The sequence below is a fragment of the Adiantum capillus-veneris genome, chromosome 11, assembly GCF_014529385.1.
Source record: "Adiantum capillus-veneris isolate H3 chromosome 11, ASM1452938v2, whole genome shotgun sequence".
NCBI classification, from domain to species: Eukaryota; Viridiplantae; Streptophyta; class Polypodiopsida; order Polypodiales; family Pteridaceae; genus Adiantum; species Adiantum capillus-veneris.
In genome coordinates, this window is record NC_140941.1 from 158466123 (window position 1) to 158491229 (window position 25107).

The window sequence follows — 25107 nt, forward strand, 5'->3', positions numbered from 1 at the left end:
AAAATTACACACAGAGTTGTGCTCTATGGGTAGGAAGATGGAAAGGGCAGCAACTGTATCTACTTTAGTAAACAAAAGGACGACGACGATTCCCTTTGAATGCACAAATGGTGTGTATATAGTCATAGATAAGGACATTCTCCCAGAAAGGCTAGTGTGTGGAAACCTCTGCACCGACCCCAAACACACGTGCGCACGCGCACGCACACACACATCAAGGTCTTTCTTTGCCAGCAGGATTCCCGAATCATCAAAAGTTCAAAACTTCACCATGTCATAGAAAATCTCAATAAATCAGGTTTGTTGCCATCCTCACCTTCACAATAACTTGCAACTGTGTTAATTAAAGCAGATTGAAGGACTTCTCTTGAAAACTAGTTTGGGAGGGAATACATTATAGACGAAGGAAGCATGCACCCATCATAGCAAGCCTCGAATCCCACATCTATTGTACAATATACATAGACAAAGATCTAAGTTAAGATTGCAAATGTAGTTAGAACTCATAATCTGATGCCAGGGCAGAAAGTCTTGTACATCAATACAACGGCAACAGGGGGACAAGAACTTTCCCATCGCGTCTTCTCAACCCTGAACCACATGCAAAAAAACCCACACATTTCGGAGGACTTTGAATCCATTACATTAAAACACATAAGCAACAAGGCATCAAGAATGTTCCAATGGGGACCATCCACAAAAAAAAAAAGTTATTCTTCTTTAGAAAGGTAGCTGTCCATAACAGCATCAAATAGAGGGGTGTAATTGACAGATCACTTATTTCTGCAAATGATAAAATGCTGTCAGTCCAATATTGAAGTCTCCTTCGAGTTTCACATGAATAGTCAATTGTTACTATGCCACTATCATTCTTCCACCACAACTGAAATTGCATTCTTCTCTAGCATAGAATAAAACTCCTCAGTTTTCCTCCTCTCATTCAAATGGTGAATCTTCCACAGAGCCCCCCCTGTAAAGAAAGAAAAAAAGGCACTGCTGAGGGTACCTTTGATACAGATCACATAATTCACTCTTTCATAGCCAAGGTAAGTACAACCCCTGATATGCACTACCAACTGATGTCTAGTATAATCTGCCAGATGGAAGACAAGTTTGTATGCGCACACTTTCTATCTATCTATCATCTATATACCTAGATGAATCCAGGATAAGCCCAGATTCACCTTTAAAAGGAAAGTGCAGGTATAGACTCACGGTAGTCATCCACAACACAATATAACCATCAGCTCCATCATGCATAGTATTGACTAAACACTATTGACATCCCCACAACGTCCTCAATGCCCCATAGCGGGTATCAATATATATGCTCCTTCACACCCCTACCACACACACACACACACATATGAGAGCATACAATGTAACCATTTGCATAAGAAGTTTCTGTCAAACTCTAGAGATGCAGGGTAGACTCAGCCATAATGAAACCTAGCACTAAAAGTAGCTATCATCTTGTTGAAAATGATGTGTGGTGCCCTGTGCATGTGATCAAACTCTAATTGATGAGGTAAAGGATGGAGGATAGCAATCTTACATAAGCGCAATGAGAGCCTAGAGAAGGCATTCTCCAAGGCCTATTGAAAGGGCTAGGGTATGCAATTCTAGCCTGATGAGTCTTTACACTTATCTTCTCCTCTATTACTCTGTGCCCCTATGACGGGTTTCTGGTTTCAGTGTAGAGATCTGTTAGTTGCTCTCTCAAAATCGGAATTTTTCAGTTCTCTCTCTTTCTAGAGACAGTTTCTCTCTAGGAAAGTGCTGTTTTCTCTCTCTACCAGCCAGGTACAGTTTCTCTCTTTAGAATCTGCTATTTTCCTCTCTAGAAATTCTGGCAGAATTTCTCTCTAAAACAAGCTGATTTTTTCTCTCCAAAAGTGAAGAACCATTTTTTAATCTCTTGTAAAGCTACTTGCTCTTGCTTTACCCGAATAAGCACTTGCTTTTTGCTTTTCCCTGAAAAGCATGTACTTCTAGCTTTTCCTACTTGCTTCTGTGCTTTAGTTTTAAGAGTTTGTTTTTGCTTTAAGCATGTGTGGGTGGACTAAAAAGCCAAAGGCTCTTAGGAAATTGCTTTTAAGCTTCCACTGGCACATCACCCACAAAGGGTCTTAAAAGACTCACGTGAAACGCATTATGAACAATCTAGTTTCATGTGACCTTAGTGTGACACTCAAAACATCTTTTGTCACGTGCATACTCAGCTCGTTCTTCAAGAGTTAACCAACCTCCTAAAATACCTTGAGCAGATTTTTCATTAGGCGTCAACTTAGGGGTGTCCTGAGTTTTAGCCTTTCCTTTATCATCACTGTGAGACTTTTGTGCTCTAGGTTAGAAGAAGATTGAGAAGAAAAATTACCGTCATGCTTACCAATGGTCGCTATGCGTTGAGTTTCGCATGCTTGCTCACGCTCAAGCTCCACAGCTGCCCTTCTTTCTTCGCGATCTCCATCCATGGTGGCTCGTTGAGTCTCTTGCTATAGCATCATCTCCATCGTCGTCTTGACCAAAGCCTCCATAGGATTTGGTGCAATCCGTGGCATAGATGGGGATGGGGGAGGATCGGGAACAATCCTCCTGGTGTAGAAACTTCTTCTCCTCCAACTCCACTCTCATCATCTTCACGCAAAGTATCCATTCCTCTTTGGGTGATTCGGGTGATGACCATGCACTGAGCTCTTGGGTACTTGGGGTCTTGGGTTCTTGAGGTTCTTCAGTTCTTGGCTTGCAATCTGCGTTCAAGAAGGCTTTTCTCTTACCCAAGCTCCAACTCCTTCATGTAGATGCACCCCTTGGCGGCCTTGCACTCACACCAAGGTTGCTATTTCCCACCTCACGTTGATTGGCCTACCGCTAAGTGCAAGGTGTCACAAGGCGGGCTCCACGTGCCAATAGAAAAGAACACGGGAGCGGCCAAGGCACTCACGAGTCTTCTACACTGCTTGGAATTTGCAGATCTACGCCATTGTCAGGTATCTACACCCAGCCAGCACTTTTCCAGCATGTTCTTGTTTTTTCTTTGTTTTCAGCCCCTCAATGGCTGAAAAGTGCGAAAAACCCCTCATCTGAACCTCTGCGACGGTCCTCGTACGGATCGGTGGCGTACAGGCACGCTGAAATCTCTGTTGCAGCAGCATTTTCAGCGCCCTTTGCACCGTTTTTTAGGCAGACAACATGCTGAGTTTTTGCCTATTACGTGGTCGGTCACTCCATTGCTCATTGCGACACCATCCAATGGTCGTCTGAGCTGTTATTGTGAACTGCTACAGCATTGGAGACGGTACCTTCTTCGGCAAATTGAGATCTTATCGTCGATCCTTGGGAGATCCATTCATTCCAGCCATCATTCGGCGGTTGCACACTCCAAAGGGGGTGGTGACTTTGTGGTTTGCTATAGACACACCTATGCACTCATCGTAGGAGTTCACACGAGATATGGCCATGCTCATGGCATATGGGATTCCGACATTCCTAGAAAAGACACCAGAAAGACACTTACCACTTGACCTCGACACGTCAGATCACTTGCTTACACAAGAGCATCTACATGGGACTTAGCGAGAGGATCTTGAGACTTGGATCTCTTCTTGGACAGGTTCATTGCTTGGATCTAAAGACTGGAGTAGGACTTTAGTGCTTTGGACTCTCGTAGAGAGTTTACCCGCGAGAGGCGGAAGATCAGGTATCCCGCGACTACATCAGAGTCACCCGGAGCTTGGCTTGGATGGTAGTGCAGTTGCTCTTCCTACACTCCTAATCATTTGGATTGCTACCTTCAGAGTTTCTTACACTCACCCTCGGTAACCTTACAGTAGACTTATCCCCCGACTTGGGCAGTAGTCCACTCCCAACTCATTCACATTGAGAGCCACACCGAGTTGCGGTTTGGTGGCGACGTTGGCGTGGATTATGTTTTGGTTGACACTGGAGGATTGGAGGCAAGAGATACAGGCAAGACGACGCAGACACATTGGTCTTGCCTTTCCTCTTCTCAGAGGTTATTCACAATGCAGACTGCTTAGTCTGGCTTCCCTTCTTCATACAGGATGATCGCGGTGCAGACAGCTTGGTCTGACCACACCTCTTCTCAAAGGCCCTTCACAGTGCAGATTGTTGAGTCTAGCTTTCCCCTCATCTTGGATTACCCTACCTACTGATAGGACACCATCTGGTGGTGGTCTGTGCGGTCTATCTATGACTGTTGCAGCTTACGGTAGCTTCTACAGTGCAGACTGTTTAGTCTGACTTTCCTTGTTTCAGAGGAGTTTACGACGTAGATTGCTACATCTAGCCTTCCTGCTTAGCCATCTGGCCACACTGGGTTGCAAGTTCATGCATTGACAGGCTTCCGGTCATTCTCATGACGGTTCCTGGGTTTCTCCATTTTCTCAGGACGGTTTGACTACAGACACCACAGATCCTACTCTCTCTCTCTCTCTCTCTCTCTCTCTCTCTCTCTCTCTCTTTTTTCCGCATCTACGCACTCTCACAGTCCCAAACCCCCCTCCAAGGGCCCCCCTCTCTAGTAATAGAGAGGTATTTGCTTCAGATTGTACAAAGTCTGGTACAATGCTTCTAGATGTTGTAGTATTGATGATGACTATGTCGACGACGATGATGGAGACTGTGACGATGACTACCAAGGTGTCATCGTCAAGTCCGAGATCTACGACGATGGCGACGAAGATGTCGTCGTCAAAATAGGGATTTGCGATGACGATGACGATGTCGACGACGACGATAAGGCTGAAATCTGAAAACGCTAGATGCTTCTGCTATGGATCTGCTATTGTGGCAGTATCGCGGCTTAGATTTGCAACCGCCAAGTTGCACTTGGGCTGAAATACAAAAACGCTAGGCTGATCTCGGTGAAAATGCAAAACACTGGCTGGTCTCTGCTGAATCTGCAAAACGCCAGGCTGATCTGCTGAAATCTGGAAATGCTAGGCTGGTCTGGGTGAAGATGGGAGCAATCTGCAACCGGGTGGGAGCTGGTTCTCGCGGGCCTAAGGGCTGAAAACTGAAATCGCTGGTGCTTGTGGCTGAAAGAGCTGATGGTTGTCTTAAGAAAACGTTGGGGAGCTTGAGGGTCACTGCCTATCTGCTGCGGGTGCCTGCCCTTTTTGTGTCCCTGTTTGTTCTGCTAGGGCTAGGTCTTCATTTATAGGAAATAGATGTCGGGTAGGGTAAACTTCCCAACAAACTTAGAAAAAAAGAATTCCAAAAGTCACCTTTATTAAAAGGACTTATAAGAGGTGATTCACACGCGAGGTCGGAATTGGAACCATGCGGCGGAAAATGTTCATGCTAGATACTGGCTACTGATGCTAATGATCCTTGGTTGTACAATCAGAGGGTATGCAGCTACTCTGAGTGCCTAGACATGCAACGCTTGTGCACAGGCTCACAAGGTTGACAAAACACTTCCTACGCTTTCTAAACCCTAGAAGTAGGAACAGCATGTAGGATATGAAGAGGGTTGCCATTTGATGTGCCTTAATCGTCTTCTTGACAAGAATAAAGTGTTAGATGTGCACGTGACAATATTCCAAATGCATCATGTGATGGGTGACAGGAGCATCGGAAAGGGAATAATCCGTTGGTCTGGCAGGAAACCCAAACTGGAAAGAGGAATACGCGTAAAGATGCAAGCACAAGAATAAAGATGGAATCTGAAAAGCTTTTTTTTAAAAGCGGAATATTTTGGTGTTTTCCAGGAAAAGCATACGCTTTTCCGCGAGGAATCTGTGTTTGCATTGCATCTGTGCCTGAGAACTGCATCCGGAGATGCCTGGAATGTGAATGTATAGCATCAATTTTCAGCTCACTCAGCTTTATTGAGTTTTGGTCAGGTACACCTTTTTTTTAAGAAGTGACCGACTGCCCACCCAATAAGTGGGCAGCCCTCTTAAATTAAAGTAAGGCTTAATTTTTATTTTTTTTAAAGAGCTAGCGCTAGCTAGCTGCAACGATCTCTCTCTCTGTGCTTGTCACGAGAACGCGGCACCACGTGCCAACGGAAAAGAACAGACTGAACAGACTTTTAGGATTTCAATAACAACTGAACTGAAAGAGATACACGACACACGAGGCAAGGAGTGGTGGAGTTCCACCCCAGAGAGCACTGGCCCCAAACCTTGGCGCCCCTTTCAATATTTCTTTATATTGCTTGAACATACTACATTGCCAGTACTCCACCCTCTGCACCTTCGTACTGAAGAATGCCAGAGAGTGAGCCAAATAGAAAGTTCCTGGTCCAAAAGTAGATGCCCAAGAGCTGTCAACACAAAAGCAAAAATCCATATAGCTCTGTCAACGCAAAATCGGAGACTCCGTATTGCTGCCACGTCATCAACTCGCCACGCAAATGAGTGTGTCTGTGGGCTTGCTTTAGTTTAATGTCTTCGGGTAACTTGGGCCCCATCGGACAAGGTCTCATAAGTTGGTGGGAACTGTCAGGAGGACGTGGCAACTGCTAACCTTAGTTGTTGTTGGTTTCTTTCCCTTCATTTTTGTTTAATTTTTGGGACCCCCTTTTTACAGTTGCAAATGGCCGGCCTGGCCAGTGTGAAATGGCCAACGGCCGAGAGTTTCACCCGTAGACGAGAAGGCCTTGTCGCCACGAATTGGTCGGGCCGACCGGCACTGGAATCCGAGCAATAAAAGTATGTCTAGGTTATACTCAAAGTTTGAAGACAAGATCACCCGATAACTGAGCTATATTGCATTTTTGGATGTGGTCCCAGTGGTGATAGATGGTCAGATGACCAGTGGAAGTGCCATGGAAGCATCTCCTAAAATTTAGGAAACTGCTATCACAAGAAGATTTGGAAATTTTCTCATGTAGGAAAACAGAGTCTTTTTCAGTGTTTTTCATACGATGCATAACATCATAAGCTTCTGCTCAAGAGGCACCGCATACCTAGCTAGGTACGATTGAGGGGACCGCCGGCCCCCGCCACACCGGGCCGACGGTCCCCTACCCCCAATCGTACCTAGCTAGGTATGCAGTGCCTCCCTCACAAAAGCTCATGATGTTAAAGTAAGTGACAATGTGGGAATTATTGTGAGAATTTGTCCAAAACTTCTTGTGTATTTTGGGCCATGAAATCTGTTCGCGTCATTAGCTCCGAAATGACAAGAGGAACATTTTATTACTCTACCGCTAAGTCAATTGAGCAACCAGTTGAGATATTTTTAAATCACAAGGTACAAAACAGAAAAACCATGCATGAGTGCCATTTGGCACATTTTTGGGCACTTTCCAGCAAGAGAGAGAGAGAGAGAGAGAGAGAGAGAGAGAGAGAGAGAGAGAGAGAGAGACGTTGAAATTAAACGTGGGGCTGCATTTTCAGCCGTATGGTGGATTGTTGCACGTACAAAAGCTACTGTGTGCTTGCCTACCCTCTATGTACAGTGAAGTGCAAGAACTGAAGCCTTGCACAGCATTCACTGCTCTCTCTCTCTCTCCCCCCTCCGTGCAGTTATGTGATGCCCCACAAGAGGGCTTTTCATTTGACCTATGTACAGTTGTGTGGTCATATGCTTTTGTGCCGAGGCAAGAGCCTCTTTGAGCAGGAACAGGAGTAGCTAACTGCTACTCCAAAATCAGGCACTGATGAGGGTAATAACCTCCCTGTACAGGTGCATTTTCAGCACTGGTTATGTGCTGTTTTTGGACTGTTTTTCAACCATATGGATGCCAGAAGCATTGGGAATAGTGCCACATTGTTAGGGGAGAGTATTGGGGGTGTTTAGGGCTGAAAACAGATGAAAAACCAATAATAAAAGAGAGCTGTAATTACTGTTTTTGAGCTGAAAACAGAGGGTTTATGAAACCGGCCCGTAGGGCGGTAGGCGTTGGCTTTCACCCGATATTCTTTACTTTAGACACACACACACAGAGCACTTTGCAAAGAGCACTTGCGACGGGAATTAACACTTGAATACACACAGCTCGGAAGCTAGAATGCTCCGAGCATACGCCGACAACCTGTAGGCCCCAAAATTGGCGCCCCTTTCGGTATTTCATTATTCTTTTGCAGGGTAAATTACAAGGTAAGGTCCTGGGAATCCTTCACGTGTATCCACCTAGATACCATTTGATTTGGCCAAATTTCGGCGGCATAACAACCCCAAAACTTGCACGAAACCAATTCCCCTGCTAGAACTCACTTGCACTCGTAAATACCCTCCGATTCCTGCCCAAAAATAGTAAATTCAGCACGCTGTATTTACTGGTTTTTGCCCTGTTTTCAGCCCCAAACAGTCCCCTAGCTGTCTGCCAATGGGGCACGATTCCCAAGTGTCCTGGCGTCCGTATGGCTGAAAAACAGTCAAATTACAGCGCATACACAGCGCTGATTTTGCACCTATGCGATGAGGTTATAACCCTCACCGGTGCCTGTTTTGGAGTAGCAGTCAGCTACCCCTGTTCCTGCTCAAGGAGGCTCTTGCCTCAGCACAAAAGCATGAACCCACACAGCTGTACATCAGTCAAATGAGGAGCCCTCTTGTGGGGCATCACATAACTGCACGTAGGGGGGAGAGAGAGCAGTGTGTAGTGTGCAGGGCATCACTCCTAGCACCACACTATACATGAGAGGGAAAGGAAGCACTCCATAGCTCTTAACCTGTGACCAAAAGCTGAAATGAGGCCTCTCCCAGCTTAAAAATCAGCGCCAATTTTTCTATAGGAGGAAAGTTCATGAAAATGTGACACTTGGTGCATTTACAAGCATTTTCCCGTTTCGGGTTCGCCGCTTAAAAATATCCTGACCGGTTGCCCAGTTGACTTCGCGGCAGAGTTGTAAAATGTTCCCCTAGTCATACCGGAGGTAATGACGCGAACACATTTCACGGCCCAAAATAGCAGTTCCCTAAATTTTAGGAGATGCTTCCGTTGGGCTCCCACTGGTCTTCTAACCATCTATCCTCATTGGGACTGCATCCAAAAGTGCAATGTGGCTCAACTGTCGGATAATTTTTGTTGGTAGTCCCACCTTGACTTTACACCTTAATTGAGTTCACTTCCTAGTATCCACCAACTTGCTAAGTGCGACGGGGGAACCTATATGATCTTGCTCTGAGCCTAGACATCCTCTTACCATACGAATTCCAGTGCCGACCACTACCCATCTGCGGGTGAAACTACCGTTCACATTGGCCATGCAATGTCCGACCGTTTGCTACTTCAAGAAGAGGGTCTCAAAAACAAAACAAAACCCCTTGGAAAGAAACCAACAACTAAAGTTAGCAGTTGCCACGTCCTCGTGACATAGTTAACACTTGCCACGTCCTCGTGACATACCTCCCTCTTGAAATCGCAAACGTCCTCGATTGCATACCATAAATACACGCCACTGATGATCTTGTGCTATTAACACTCTTTTATCATCGCATGTATCCCCAAGAAAGGTCATAACATATAGATACAAATGACTTAATGAGGCCTTCATACTTTTGTCATTTCCATCTATTACACTGAATTCATATGTACATTTGATGTACTAGCTCTATCATTACCCCTCCTTTGCACACGTTGGGTCGGGGCATAAGTAGGTTGTAACCCAAAGGCTTCAAGGTAAAGCTGCAATACACTTGGTGACTCTGACAGTTCATGCTCCTCCATCCACTTTGCATCCATAGGCGGATAGTTCTTGAACTTCACCAAATAGCGTCTTGCAACTTGTCCTTTAACTTTTCTGTCCTTATGTGCCAAAACTTGCTCAGGTACCACGATCTCATCAAGTTCCTCAACTTCTGGCTGATCCTCATCTGGTATATCTTCTGGCACATCACCCACGAAGGGCCTTAGAAGACTCACGTGAAACGCATTATGAATCTTCCATGCATCAGGCAATTTCAGCCTGTAAGCCACATCGTTGATCTTGTGAAGCACTTGAAAAGGCCCATAGTAATGCATGCTGAGCTTAGGAAACAGTCGTTCCTTGCCCTTCATCTTCTTTAACCTTGTCTTTTCAAACCTTAACAGAACCCAATCACCAAGTCATAGTAGCAATTCACGACGGTGACGATCAGCAGCCTTTTTCTGCTTTGCCAGAGTCTTCTCCAAGGCAACTTTAATCTTCTTATACATCTCATCCATGTTCTCAACATATCGATCTGCCTCAAAGATCTTGTCCTTTGTATGCAAAATGGGAGGAACCTTTTTGCCGCCTTCAACAATCTCAAAAGGTGCTTTGCCAGTAGACGAATGCACCGTATTATTGTACGCATACTCAAGCATAGGAAAATACTGTTCACACTTGCCCTTATTATCTAACACATAACATTTCAGCAGATCTAAGACAGTAGAATTAGCCTCTTCTGACTGTCCATCAGTTTGTGGATGAAACGAAGATGAGAACTTGAGCGTATTGCCCATGTTCTCAAACAATCCTCTCGAGAACAAACTGGTTATGCGAGTATCACGATCACTGATAATCGATTGTGGCATACCATGGTACTTAAACACGTTGTACATGAACAAGCGTGCCATCTGATCAGACTTTATCTTCTTCCTGACAGGGATAAAATGGGCCTGCTTGCTGAACCTGTAGATAATGGTCCATATACCATCATTCCCTGTTGGCGTTCTTGGAAGATCAAAGATCACTCCCTGTTGGCGTCCTTGGAAGATCAAAGATAAAGTCCATAGCAATGCTTTCCCATGGCTTATCCGGAATCGGCAGTGGTTGTAACAACCCTCATGCCTTTTGCCTGTCAAACTTGACCTTTTGGCAAACTATGCATGCTCTGATGATCTGTTTGGACAACAAAATCAGTAGCTAAGAGGTAGTGCTTCCAACTAGAAAGCGCATGAATCACAGCCAAGAGCTCTTTCTCATAGACTTGCATAGTCCTCTCTGGCCCTTGCAAAATTCGGTTTTCATAAGCTACTACCCGTCCGTCTTGCATTAACACTGCTCTGATGCTACTGCCACACGCGTCACACTGGACCACAAATGACTTCCTGAGATCTGGCAAAACAATAACTGGATCTGAAGTCAACTTTTCCTTTAAGAGACTAAAGGCTGAAATCTCTTTTTGGGTCCATCTGAAAGTGATCTCTTTCTTTGCAATGCGTGAAGAGGCGATGGTATCTCCGCAAAATTTCTGATAAACCTTCTATAGTAGGAACACAATCCCAAGAAGCTTCTGACATCGTGCACAGTCTTCAAGTCTGGCCATGTCTTGATAGCTTCGACCTTTGCGGGATCCATTCTAACACCATCCTTTGAGACTATGTGGCCCAGAAAGTGGATCTCTTCGAGGAAGAATTCACTTTTCTTAGGATTGACAAGTAACCTGTGACTGCGCAGCTCTTCGAACACAATGGTCAAGTGACGCCTATGCTCCTCTTCATTCTTCGAATACACTATCATGTCATCGAAGAACGTTGCAACAAACTATTGATGCGAGCAAAAAATCTGGTCCATCATTCTGTTGAACGTGGAAGTTAGCCCAAACGGCATCACTAGAAACTAATAAAGACCACCTGTCATTCTAAATGCAGTCTTGTGCACATCCTCTCGCCTTATACGAATCTGATGGTACCCACTCTTAAGGTCTATCCTACTGAAAATTGCAACACCCTCTAAACGATCGAGAATATCATCAATTCTAGGAATAGGGAACCTATTCTTGATGGTATTCTTATTCAACGCACGATAATCAATACACATGCGCCATGAGCCATCCTTCTTCTGCACTAGGAGCACTGGGGAGCAAAAGGGTGAAGAACTAGGCTGAATCAGCCCCTTCTCTAATAACTCCTCAACCTGGCCCATAATCTCTTTCTGCTGCGCCGGACTAACCCTGTAGGGAGGTCTATTTGGTGGGCTACACCCTGGCACCAAATCTATCCGATGGTCCTCAGGTCTCTCTGGCGGCAATTGCGACGGTAATGAATCAGAAAAACAGTCACTAAACTTTTGCAAAAATGCTGACCTTTCTTTATCTAACACAGATAAATTTGATTGATCGCTATCTGAGACATCACGTGCAAAAATCAAGTACACAGAAAGATGATTCTTTATTACAGAAGTGATAGCAGAAGCAGATACAATAGGGACTGACTCTCCTTTAAGCTTTACATCCAAAATGTGAGTTTTGCCCCTATGCTGTACAGTGATCTTTTTGTTGTAGGCATCCAAGACTCCATGCACTCAGAACATCCACGGGATCCCCAACAAGGCGTCACAACCGTCCAGCAGCATAATGTAAAACTCTTCAATGTCCACATACGACTGAATATGCAGACGTAGCTTTCCAATGATGGGAGTAACACACTCTGAGTGGCCAAGACATGCCAACCCTGCCTTTGTTGTGTATCCCATCTCTTCAGCTCTGATGCCCAGCTTCATAGCTAACTCTGGTGAGATAAAGTTGGCTTTGGCACCTGGATAAAAGAAGATGAGTAACCGTCTGATCACTAACTTTACCCCATGCCCTGCATAACTCACTGGCATCTGTGCTGGGCCTGTCACCCACCATGTCTGGCACTAAATCTGCCGTGGGTTTTGGCTTCTTGCCTTTCTGGTCTTCTTTATCCTCTAAGTCAGCTGGCCTTTTCCTTTGTGGACAATTGATAGAAAAGTGACCAGGTTGCTCGCATATAAAGCATTTGTTCTCAGCCATTAGGACTTTCTTTTCCTCGAGCGACTTGCGCACCAAAAGCTTCCTTTTCTGTTTCTTTGCCTGTGCTCCAGAAGTCCCGGCTGAATCCTTGTCTTTGGTGGCCTTTTCTGACCCCTGTGACACATCAGGAGCCGTTTTCACAAGGGCTTCTTCGCTGAATTTTTCTTTTGCTGCCCTCCTTTGTCACTGCTCGGAAATCCACTGTCCTCTCCTTTCAACAAGGCAAGACGAGTGTTCGCAACTTCCATAAGCTGAGTAAGGGTAGCCACTCTATTCTTTGTACAGTAATCGCGAAGCCCTTTACGCAGCCCACAACAGTACTTCTCTATCTGCTCTGTCAGTGGCACAAATCTGTAGGAGGTCACTGAGAGTAACACTTTACAAAACCTCCTATTGTACTCCAGCAAGCTCTTGCACGAAGCTGAAGTAAGCTGGTGCCAATATGTCATGGCGTCGGCTTCAAATTCATTTGACAGCCAAGCAGATGCAAACATTTGCTTGAAGTAAACCCAAGTGGCCGGTGCCTGTCCTTGCATTAACAATGTCGTCCACCATGTAAGCGCATTGTCCTTTAAGAAAGTGACAGCTTTCCTGACCTTCGAGGCCTCTGTAAAATTCCCTCCCGCATAAGCTGTATCAAACTGCTGGAGGAAAGTGAGGGCCTTTGTCTTATCCTCGAAACCACTGAAGGTACTGAACTTTACCGCTGCACCACCTTCTTTGTAAGCCTTCGGCTTCTCTAGTGCCCCCAAGTTGTCATACGGAATGGTCTACAACATGGGCACTGTAGTAGGCATGATCGGCACGTGTTGGCCATTCACATTTTGCGTTAGAGGTGCGATATCTGGCTGCTGTCCAGAAAAACCAGCCATGCCAAAATGACCCTATGACACTCCAAACTGACCCTGGTTGCAGTGGAAACCTTGCTGCATGCCGATACTACCATACATGGAGTTTGGCATGATGCCTGGCATACCCCCGAACACTGTTCCTGGCATGTACGGCTGACTTCCAGGCGCATAACCAGCCATACTTTGGAACACTGATCCACCCCCGAAATACCCAAGATGTACCGTGGGTGGTGGAAAAACTGAGTGCATAGCCTGGTATCCAGGTCCCTGTCCATTCAAGACAGCATGCTGGCTCTGAAACGTGGCGGGCTGAACTGGCATCACCTGTGGAATAGGCGTTCTAGCCATTTGTTCAAGCACAGGAGGAACCTACTTTGGAGCCCCTGACTCCGCAACATGCGAGTGTTCCCTTTCCTCTTGCGCCACATAAAGTACCTAGGCTTGAGCATCAACAAGCTCCGTACGCGGCGTAGGTTGCCTATTTTGTTGTTGCACTGGTGGCGCTTGCAAGAATTCCATAAACCTCGGATTCTGCACCAGCTGCGAAAAGACATTCACCGCGGCAACTAACTGAGTCTTGAACGCATCATCCTCAAGTTGCCCAGTCATAAAGCCCTGTACTACTGGAGGGACATTCACATTGACAGGAGGTACAGACTGACGTGGCCGTGAGCTCTCGCCAATCTCAAAAACCATAGGAATCTCTTGTCTGTCCTTTGAAGAGGAACCCTCTTCCATAATTCCCTTCCCCTTGTCGGCCATAGTGTAATCCCCGCGTTCCTACACTCTGTGTCTTTACCTTAAACAATCCAGGCTCACTCTTTAAGGAAAAAGTGATTGATATCCCGGCAATGGAACCATGATCTAATGATCTGATGAGCTGTACATCAGTCAAATGAGGAGCCCTCTTGTGGGGCATCACATAACTGCACGTAGGGGGGAGAGAGAGCAGTGTGTAGTGTGCAGGGCATCACTCCTAGCACCACACTATACATGAGAGGGAAAGGAAGCACTCCATAGCTCTTCACCTGTGACCAAAAGCTGAAATGAGGCCTCTCCCAGCTTAAAAATCAGCGCCAATTTTTCTATAGGAGGAAAGTTCATGGAAATGTGACACTTGGCGCATTTACAAGCATTTTCCCGTTTCGGGTTCGCCGCTTAAAAATATCCTGACCGGTTGCCCAGTTGACTTCGCGGCAGAGTTGTAAAATGTTCCCCTAGTCATACCGGAGGTAATGACGCGAACACATTTCACGGCCCAAAATAGCAATTCCCTAAATTTTAGGAGATGCTTCCGTTGGGCTCCCACTGGTCTTCTGACCATCTATCCTCATTGGGACTGCATCCAAAAGTGCAATGTGGCTCAACTGTCGGATAATTTTTGTTGGTAGTCCCACCTTGACTTTACGCCTTAATTGAGTTCACTTCCTAGTATCCACCAACTTGCTAAGTGCGACGGGGGAACCTATATGATCTTGCTTTGAGCCTAGACATCCTCTTACCATACGAATTCCAGTGCCGACCACTACCCATCTGCGGGTGAAACTACCGTTCACATTGGCCATGCAATGTCCGACCGTTTGCTACTTCAAGAAGAGGGTCTCAAAAACAAACAAAACCCCTTGGAAAGAAACCAACAACTAAAGTTAGCAGTTGCCACGTCCTCATGACATAGTTAACAGTTGCCATGTCCCCGTGACAGTTTATGCCATTGGAAGTGAGTCCCGGCATGGGGGTTTGTTCAAAGTAAGTTTTGGAGCCGTTATGCTGCCCAAATTTTGCTAGAACAGGTGCCATGTAGCTGGATACAGGTGAAGATCCCTAGGACTCAGCCTTGTAACTTTTTACCCTCTTAAAGAATAAAGAAATACCGAAAGGGGCGCAAGTCTTTGGGGCCAACAGGTTGTCGGTGTATGCTTGGAGCGCTCCAGCTTCCAAGCTGTGTTGAAGTGTCAATTCACGTTACACGTTTTAACTGCAAAGTTTCTCTGTGTTTTAAAGTTTTAAGTAAAGTTTCGAGTGAAAGCCAAAGTCTACCGCCCTACGGGCCGGTTTCATGGTTCCGTCGCCGAGACAAAATCACTTTTTCCTCAAGAAGTGAGCCTCGGTTGGTTTTTGGTGAAGACATAGAGTACAGGAATGCGGGATTACACGATGGCCAACAAAGGGAAAGGCATTACGGAAGAGGGTTCCTCTTCGCAAGACAGGCATGCAATTCCTACAATGTTGCTGACGAGAGTTCACGGCCACCCCTGTCTGTACCTCCCACCGATGTGAATGCTCTTCCAATGCAAGGCTTTATGTCTGGGCAACTTGAAGATGATGTGTTCAGAACTCAGTTAGTTGCCGCTGTGAACGTATTTTCCCGACTGGTACAAAACCCAAGGTTTATGGAGTTTTTGCAAGCGCCACCAGTGCCACAACAGACAAGGCAACTCACACAGCCCGTAGAGGCCGTTGAGGCTCAAGCCCAAGTACTTCATGCTTCTCAACAAGAGAGGGAGCACTCGCACGTTGCGGAGTCAGGGGCTCCAAGACAAGTTCCTTCCGTCCATGAACAGGTGGTTAGGACGCCAATTCCACACAGGTTTTATCAGTTCAGCCCGCCACCTTTTAGAGTCCACATGTTGCATTAAATGGACATATATATACCTTCATAAGTTCAGAATAGTCTGAACTCACTAATTATAAGAGGGAATAAAGCACTCACAAAACTATAAAAGCAAGGGAACAAGAAAAGAAAAACAAAAACAAAAACAAACAAATAAACAAACTAAATCACTTTGTTTGCTACGAAACAAAACTAGATAAAACAAAACATTATTAACTTAAAAGATTTTTGAAAAGGCATGTGTAAAATAAGTTGATGCAACTTACTTGGCTTAAAACAAGTACTGAACTTTAAGAAAAAAAAAGGATAAGACATCTTAAAAACTTAATCCTAGAAATCAAACTTCACACAACAACTTCTAACGGAACACATTCTTAAGTCCTCAGGTAAGCTAAATACGAAATCGAAAAATGAATACTACTACAAACCTACGAAGAGCAAAGAACCAAACTTGACAATATGTGATCTCAACTTCACTCCTTGTCCAAACAGGAAGAATAAGATTATCACCTTTATCACGCATAGCTTGGACAACTATGACATCCCTACTCACGTCGTCAGTGCCCAAGAGTAGGTGCAGGTTTATATAGAGGGCATTCATGCTTTGAACGTACTCTACAAAACCAACGAGCTGAGTTTCTATCACCCTCCGGAGTGATGGGCATACTCAGCCATGATAAAGGCTAGCAATTGTCAAGCTATAGTGAAAATACTGGAAGCGCTAAAGATCAAAACAACAACATAAGGTGTTATTAAGTCAAACAATAAGTGGGCTTTTTAGCTCCCCACTTCTATTGAATTTACTACTGATTATCTTGAACATTCCAAAGGAAGAAACAGTAAAAATATACTTACTACGATGCAAAAATGAACGAACTTTTTTCATGATTCTTTTGAATGAGTATCCCTTTTCAACTAGTAAAGAAATAAGATGGCAAGATTGAACAACAAAAGTAGATTTACTAGAACAAAGACGAGAAAATCTAAATAGTTGAGAGCAAATGACACTGTACTTGGCTGAAAGAGAAATGTTCGAAGAAATATGAGGCATACGGATGATTTTTAGATTGGCATATTCTGGTTCAAGGCGCTTATCATAGATATCTACTTCTAATCCCAGGGGAGTCTGAAAAATCTTAAGGTCTAAAAAGGCACAACAATCACTATTTGTGGTACAGTTAAGCTCACAAAACTCCTTGGGATAAATTCCTCCCCCTACAGAACTCGAATTCAAGTACATAAAATCTTGAAAAGAAGGAACGTTAGGGACAAAAAGATCATCTACAAAGCGTCTTACATTGCATAACTTGTGCAAAAATATTGGGCAAGTGTTAGCAAGGACAAGACGCTCCATAAAATCAAACTCATAAGTAAAAAGATAAAAATTAGCAAGAAAAACAACACAATTGGTGCCCATAGGGATACCAATTGTTTGCTTGAAAAGAGAGTCGCCGATGGTTATATATAAATTGTCTAAAAGAAAATCTAACCAAGATATGATGTCAATGTCATCTACAATCCTAGTGAATCTCTTTCTTCCTTTGTCTACATCTACATTCTTATTTTTGAGCCATAAGAAGCCAAAGTTCAAGGCTTACTTTTCTACTAGCAATGCCTTGTACCTATCCTTCTCAAGCTTGTACGTAAAAACTTTTGAAATAAGAGACTTGACTCTAAATTTAAGGTCCTCCAAATTTAGCTTCGTGTATAGCGTTGTGAAGTCAAAAGTTTGGAGACATAAAGGAGAAGATTTCTCCTTAAGGCTTCTTGAAGAGTTCAAAAACTTCAAAACAGGAATCACACCTACTGAATCGATTAAAATCCAACTTGAATCGGTAGGTACGTCTGCTTCCTTTAGCATATTATTCCACAATTCATTTACGCTAGGTAAAATGGCTTTGAAACAATAACTAAGCCATTTTGAAACCTCGTTCAAAGAGGTGTTACAAGAAGCAGCTATAAATCTAGGCTTTATAGGGTTCTTGTGGAACTTCCAAACGGTATATAAAAAAGGTAATTTAGGATGGCACTTAAAACCAAAAGACTTACAAAAGTCTTGATGTTTTAAGATAACCTCTTGCATTGTAAGATCACAATCACTGTAAGTCTAAGAGTCTACTTCACCTAACAAGCATTCTAAATAGAACTTTTTGCACATAACAACAAAGTTATTAGAGCACTTATCTACATAAGAGATTACAACATCACGATGAAATTTCCTAAGAGCATCACGATCAGAAGAAGATAAGCTATTCCTTCCTGAAGAAAGGTTCCGAGAGCAAGATGCTAATTTCAAAGAAGCCTTCTTGAGGATTATAGACTTCCAATGGGTAAAAATACCTTGAACTCCTAAAGACTCCTCAAACTTTACTACGAAACTGAAATTTCATTTTTCTATGGCTTTGAGAAGGCAAGAGTCGTTTGAGGAAGGGAGCCTAAATTTAGTACCTCTTGAGAAAAGGTCTTTCAAGGAATCCGAAGGAAGGATAGAACAATCGGTAGTAACTACATGATCCAAAGCTCCATTTACGTAAGAAGAAAAGGCAGTTTTACTACAAGGGCAATCAATACTTGAGATTGCTAGCCTCTCTTGCTTTTTAAGATTACGTCCTATGTCACTATAATTGAAAGCTTTTTGTTCTAAATTTTTCACATATTTGAAAGCTACGAAAGGATGGTTCCATACCTTTCTCACACAAGGAGGGAGAGCATCCAAAGCTTCTTGAGATCTCAAAATAGAGCTTAATCCAACCTTGTCTAAGTCAGGGGAGGTAAAGATAGTTCTCAACAAATCTTTCTTTCCAACCAAGGGATCTTTCAGACTAGGACATTTGGACTTCAGAAATTTGCCTAACAGTACTCGAAGTTGAGTACTATGAGACTCTCTTAACTCCAAATCTTCATAAGAATAGTTCTCAAGGGTATACAAGAGCTTAAATAGGATCCTTATATTATACCTTTTAAATATTTTATAAGAAAAAGAACCCAATTCCATGGCTCTAGATAGGTAAATCAATCTCCGTTTGAAATCTCTATAAGCAAAAATTCTATGGTTAGAAGGGTCATCACTCTCGATTCTAGATATTGAAGCCCTAGGGAGACCTTGTACTCTACTAGAAATAGTGTTGTGCAAAACAACTAGATTGATTTCAGGGATAGAAGGCGGATCTGAACAAGAACCTTTAGGAATCCAAGTTCTTTTAAACTGACTTGAAGGGAGAACTAACTCGGGTTTGGGATGCCTTCGCCAAAGCATAGGTTTCTTATGGTAAATTGTCTTATTTTTACGTAAAGAAGACTTTCCTTCCAAGTTGAAACCTTTGGGGAAAAAAGTATGCAAAGTTCTCATCCAAAACAACTCTTGAGGCCACGCTGATTTATAGAACTCTTTAGAGTTTCTAAAATTACCTTCTATGTGCTCAATGGGAAAACAATGGAAAGACTCAAACTCATGTTTTGCTATTGCCGCATACAAGGGTTTCACACTTTCACGTACGGTGCTCTTACTTTAAATGGACAGGGAACCAGTTCCCAAGCAATGCATCAAGTTTTCCCACCACCCACAGTACATCCTCGGTATTTCGAGGATGGGTTTGTGTTCCAAAGTATGGTTGGTTATGCGCCTAGAAACCAGCAGTATATGCCAGAAACAACATTTGGGGGTATGCAAGGCATGATGCCAAACCCCCTGCATGGTAATATCGGCATGCAACAAGGCTTTCAAAGCAATCAGGGCCAGTTTGGGGTGCCACACAGCAATTTTGGCATGGCTGGTTTTTCTGGACAGCAACCAGATATGGCACTTATGATGCAAAATGTCAAGGCCAAGGAATGCCAATAACCCCTATTACAGTACCCATGTTGCAGACAATTCCTTATGACAATTTGGGGGCACTAGAAAACCAAAAGCTTACAAAGAAGGTGGTGCAGCTGTAAAGTTTAGCACTTTTAGTGTCTTTGAGGATAAGGCAAAGGCTCTTACTTTCCTCCAGCAGTGTGATATAGCTTATGCAAGAGGAAATTTTACAAAGGCCTCTAAGGTCAGGAAAGCTGCCACTTTCTTGAAAGACAATGCGCTTACATGGTGAATGACATTGTTAATGCAAGGACAAGCACCCGCCACATGGTTATACTTCAAATAAATGTTTGCATCTGCGTGGCTATCAAATGAATTTGAAGCCGATGTCATGACAGATTGGCATTTTACACACTGCGGCTACTTGCAAGAGCCTCCTACAGGAGTACAATCGCAAGTTTTGCAAAGCGTTGCTCTCAGTAACCTCCTACAGGTTTGTGCCACTGACTGAGCAGATTGAGAAGTATTGTTGTGGCCTGCCTAGAGGGCTTCGAGATTACTGTACAAAGAGCATAGTGGCTACCCTCACTCAGCTTATGGAAGCTGCCAACATTGGTCTTGCCTTGTTGAAGGGAGAGGACAATGGGTTTCCGGGCAACGTAAAAGGGGGGCAGCAAAAGAAAAATTCAGCAAAGAAGCCCTTTGTGAAAAGGGCTCCTGAAGCGTCGCAAGGGTCAGAAAAGGTCAACGAGGACAAGGACTCAACCGGGACTTCTGGAGCGCAAGCAAAGAAACAGAAAAGGAAGCCTTTTGTGCGTAAGTCGCTCGAGGAAAATAACGTCTTGATGGCTAAGAATAAGTGCTTTATATGCAAGCAGCCTGGTCACTTTGCTGCAGATTGTCCACAAAGGAAAAGACCAGCCGACTCGGATGATAAAAAAGACAAGAAAGGAAAGAAGCCTAAGCCCACGACAAGCTTGGTGCCAGATATGGTGGGTGACAGGCCAAGTACAGATGCCAGCGAGTTATGCAGAGCATGGGGTAAAGTCAGAGATCAAACGGCACTTATCTTCTTTGATCTAGGTGCCAAAGCAAACTTTATCTCACCAGAGTTAGCTATGACGTTGGGCATCAGAGCTGAAGAGATGGGGTACATGGCAGAGGCACGGTTGGCATGTCCTGGCCACTCAGAGTGTGTTACTCCCAGTATTGGAAAATTGCGTCTACAGATTCAATCGTAAGTGGACACTGAAGAGTTCTATATCATGCCATTGGAAGAGTGTGATGCACTACTGGGAAACCCGTGGATGTTCAGAGTACATGGTGTGTTGGATGTCTTCGGCAAATCGATCACCCTTCAACATAGGGGCAAAACTCATGTTTTGGATGTAAAGCTCAAAGGGGAGTTTGTCCCTATTGTATTTGCTTCGGCTATCACTTCTGTAATTAAAAATCAACTTACTACGTACTGGATTTTTGCACGTGATGTTTCAGATAATTGTTAGTCAAATTTATGTGTTAGATAAAGAAAGGTCAGCAGTTTTGCGAGTGTTTAATGACTGTTTTTCTGATTCATTACCGTCACGGGCGGCTGCCGCCGGAGAGGCCTAAGGACCATGCGATAGATTTGCTGCCAAGGTGTAGCCTACCGAACAGACCTCCCTACAGGGTTAGTGCGGTGCAACAGAAAGAGATTATGGGCCAAGTAGAGGAGCTTTTAGAGAAGGAGTTGATTTAGCCTGGTTCTTCACCTTTTTGCTCCCCTGTGCTTTTAGTGCAGAAGAAGGATGACTCTTGGCGCATGTGTATTGACTACCGTGCATTAAATAAGAATACCATCAAGAACAGGTTTCCTATTCCAAGGATTGATGATATTCTTGACCGATTAGAAGGTGCTGCAATTTTTAGCAGGATAGACCTTAAGAGTGGGTACCATCAGATTCGTATAAGGCCAGAGGATGTGCACAAGACTGCGTTTAGAACAACGTTTTGGTCTTTATGAGTTCCTAGTGATGCCATTTGGTCTTACAAATGCTCCTGCTACGTTCAATAGGATGATGGACTGAATTTTCCGCTCGGATCAGAAGTTTGTTGGCACTGTCTCACAAGACGGGCACCACGTGCCAATAGAAAAGAACAGACTTTTAACACTTCAATAACAACTGAACTGAAAGAGAGACGACACGCGACACAGAGTGGCGGAATTCCACCCCAGAGAGTATTGGCCCCAAACCTTGGCACCCCTTTCGGTATTTCTTTATATTGCATCAACACAGTACAAGCCGGTACTCCAGATTCTGCACCTTCGCCAAGAAGCATGCCAGAGAATGAGCCCTAACCTCATATTTAAAGGTCCTTGGCCCGAAAAGAAGTTATAGTGAAAAGCCTTCAAAACTCAAAAGCTTATGGTCCAAAAGCAAAGCCAACAGCTGTCAGCGTAAATCACGAAAATCCGCACAGCTTGCCACGTCATCAGCCAGCGCAAAATGCGAAAATCTGCCCTTAGGGTTAGGGTTAGGGTTTTTGCAATTTTAGGGTTTCTGACAACAAAATTAGGGTTTGCAAGTTTTAGGGTTAGGGTTTTCCAGAATTAGGGTTTGCAGGTTTTAGGGTAAGGGTTTCCAAAATTAGGATTTCAACAGTTAGGGTTTTCGGCAGAAATTAGGGTTAGGGTTTTCTGCTCTCGAATCATCACTTTGTGATACTTCTTCTGTTACTTGCTCTTCTTAGGGTTTAGGCCCCTCAACCGGCATCTGTAAGTTGGCTCCATTCTTTAGGCTTTGACACGTTAGCAGTTTGTTACATCTCCCCTTCTTGAAAGAGAGTAATCGTCCGCGATTACAGCATATTTGTAGAACAACTCAAGTTAGCTCAAAAAAAATTCTGAGGGACATTCCAAGGGACAATCAGTTTGCTCTTTTTATTAAGGAGTTAGCTTCTCCTTTCTACTCTTTTGATCAAGGAGTTAGCTTCTCCTTTCGTCTAGATCAGAACTCTTGATATTCTGGCGTAGTAAAATTAGCCATCACACCCAGACCACCGCACTGATCTTCCACGGGTGTCTTGATGCACTAAAATTACATACCCAGGCAATCTCATCCAATTAGGAATTTTCAGTAATTGGCACATCACAATGCAACACAAATGCTCACATATGCATGTTACAAGACATAGAAACATAAAGCCGCCGATGAACACTCCCCCCGCAAATAACCATCCAGGTCGGGCCATGAGCTGTTCAACGACTCCTCCTGCAAATAACCTAGAAAGGTCTGGGCCATGAGATATAGAGGCCTTTTACAACCAAACGCCCCCCAGACCGCAGCCTGCGTCGTTTGGAGGTGCTGAGAGTAACCACTGCTCAGACTTCTTAATACTCCTCCCGCATAACCATCCAGGTCCGGGCATGAGTAACAACAACAATACTCCCCCCGTAAATAACCACAAGGGTCCGAGCCATGAACAAAAACAACAATACTCCCCCCGTTAATAACCACAAGGGTTGGAGCCATGAGTAAAAACAACACTTTCAATCATTCAATACTCCCCCCGCAAATAACCACAAGGGTCTGGGCCATGACTATGAACAAGCATTCTCAAACATCTTTTCTCACTACTCCACCCGGAGTAAAATCACCAATCATTGAAACCCAGTATTAAAACTAGAGTCAAACAATTCAAATCAGCACCAAAACAGGTTCAAAACAGATACCATCCATTTCAAACAAATTCCAAACAGGATCACCAAACAAGTTCTCAAACAGATTTCAAACTTAAAAAGCAATCTCGACATCAGCCGAGCTCGAAAAGTCAACTGACTTTTCCATCCTGAAACCTGCACCAAAAATTAGGGTTAGGTTCCTTCCATAAGGTCGTAGACAACCACAGCATGGTCCATTAGCTCTTGGACAAACAGTGTTTCTTTGGCGGCGATGGTAGTCCCAAGAGATAGCAATCACACCAAACCTCCAAGGTTATCGACTCGAGAAGAGACATCTACTGAGAGATGTCGAGAAAATTTCAAGTTATAATCTGCTAGGGTTTCCATGGCAAGCATTTTAGGATACCCCACTCTGCCAGAAGTTGCACTCCGAAGGAAGATGTCAGAAACCATATAACTTCGGGCAAAAATTTTCTTGAAAGCTTGCCAAGTACTTGGAGTATGCTGCTTGGTAGCTGTAGACATCAACATCTGCATGGCACTGCTTCTGAGAAAAAACGGTGACTTGAAACAAATCTCGATCCTTCTCTTGCAAGTGATCTTAATTGGCTTATGCCCTGTAAGACACTACGATGAAGACGGGAGCGCGCCCGATGCGCGTGAAGTAAGAGTGGGAGTGGCTAATAAGTCCGGTTTAGGATCTGTCTGCTCTTTTGTAGGACCGATATGCTTTCAGAAAAGCACACGCCTGCTGCTCTGATACCACTGTCACAAGACGGGCACCACATGCCAATAGAAAAGAACAGACTTTTAACACTTCAATAACAACTGAACTGAAAGACAGAGACGACACGCGACACGAAGTGGCGGAATTCCACCCCAGAGAGTATTGGCCCCAAACCTTGGCGCCCCTTTCGGTATTTCTTTATATTGCATCAACACAGTACAAGCCGGTACTCCAGACTCTGCACCTTCACCAAGAAGCATACCAGAGAATGAGCAGCAAAGCCAAAAGCTGCCAGAGTAAATCACGGAAATCCGTACAGCTTGCCACACTATCATCCAGCGCAAAATGCGAAAATCTGCCCTTAGGGTTAGGGTCAGGGCTTTTGCAGTTTTAGGGTTTCTGGCAGCAAAATTAGGGTTTGCAGGTTTTAGGGTTAGGGTTTTCCAGAATTAGGGTTTGCAAGTTTTAGGGTTAGGGTTTCCAAAATTAGGGTTTCAACAGTTAGGGTTTTTGGCAGAAATTAGGGTTAGGGTTTTCTGCTCTCGGGTCATCACTTTGTGACACTTCTTCTGTTACTTGTTCTTCTTAGGGTTTAGGCCCCTCGGCCGACATCTGTAAGTTGGCTCCATTCTTTAGGCTTTGATACATTAGCAGTTTGTTACAGGCACATTCCTTGATGACATGACAGTCTATTTGAAGCATGAAGAGGAGCATAGGCGTCACTTGACGATTGTGTTCGAAGAGCTGCGCAATCACAGGTTACTTGTCAATCCTAAGAAAAGTGAATTCTTCTTGGAAGAG

The 25107-nt window shown here is 44.2% G+C and overlaps 1 protein-coding gene across 1 annotated transcript in view; it reads right to left on the reverse strand.

The window, feature by feature from the left end:
• Window positions 1–697: 697 nt before the first annotated feature.
• The window catches only part of LOC147448297 (cytochrome c oxidase subunit 5C-like), a 67829-nt gene continuing 43419 nt past the window's right edge, over window positions 698–25107 (reverse strand). Inside the window, exon 2 of the mRNA XM_086524151.1 lies at window positions 698–970. Coding sequence (XP_086380277.1) covers window positions 867–970 — 104 coding nt within the window. The 3' untranslated portion in view covers window positions 698–866. The remainder of the gene's footprint in view (window positions 971–25107) is intronic.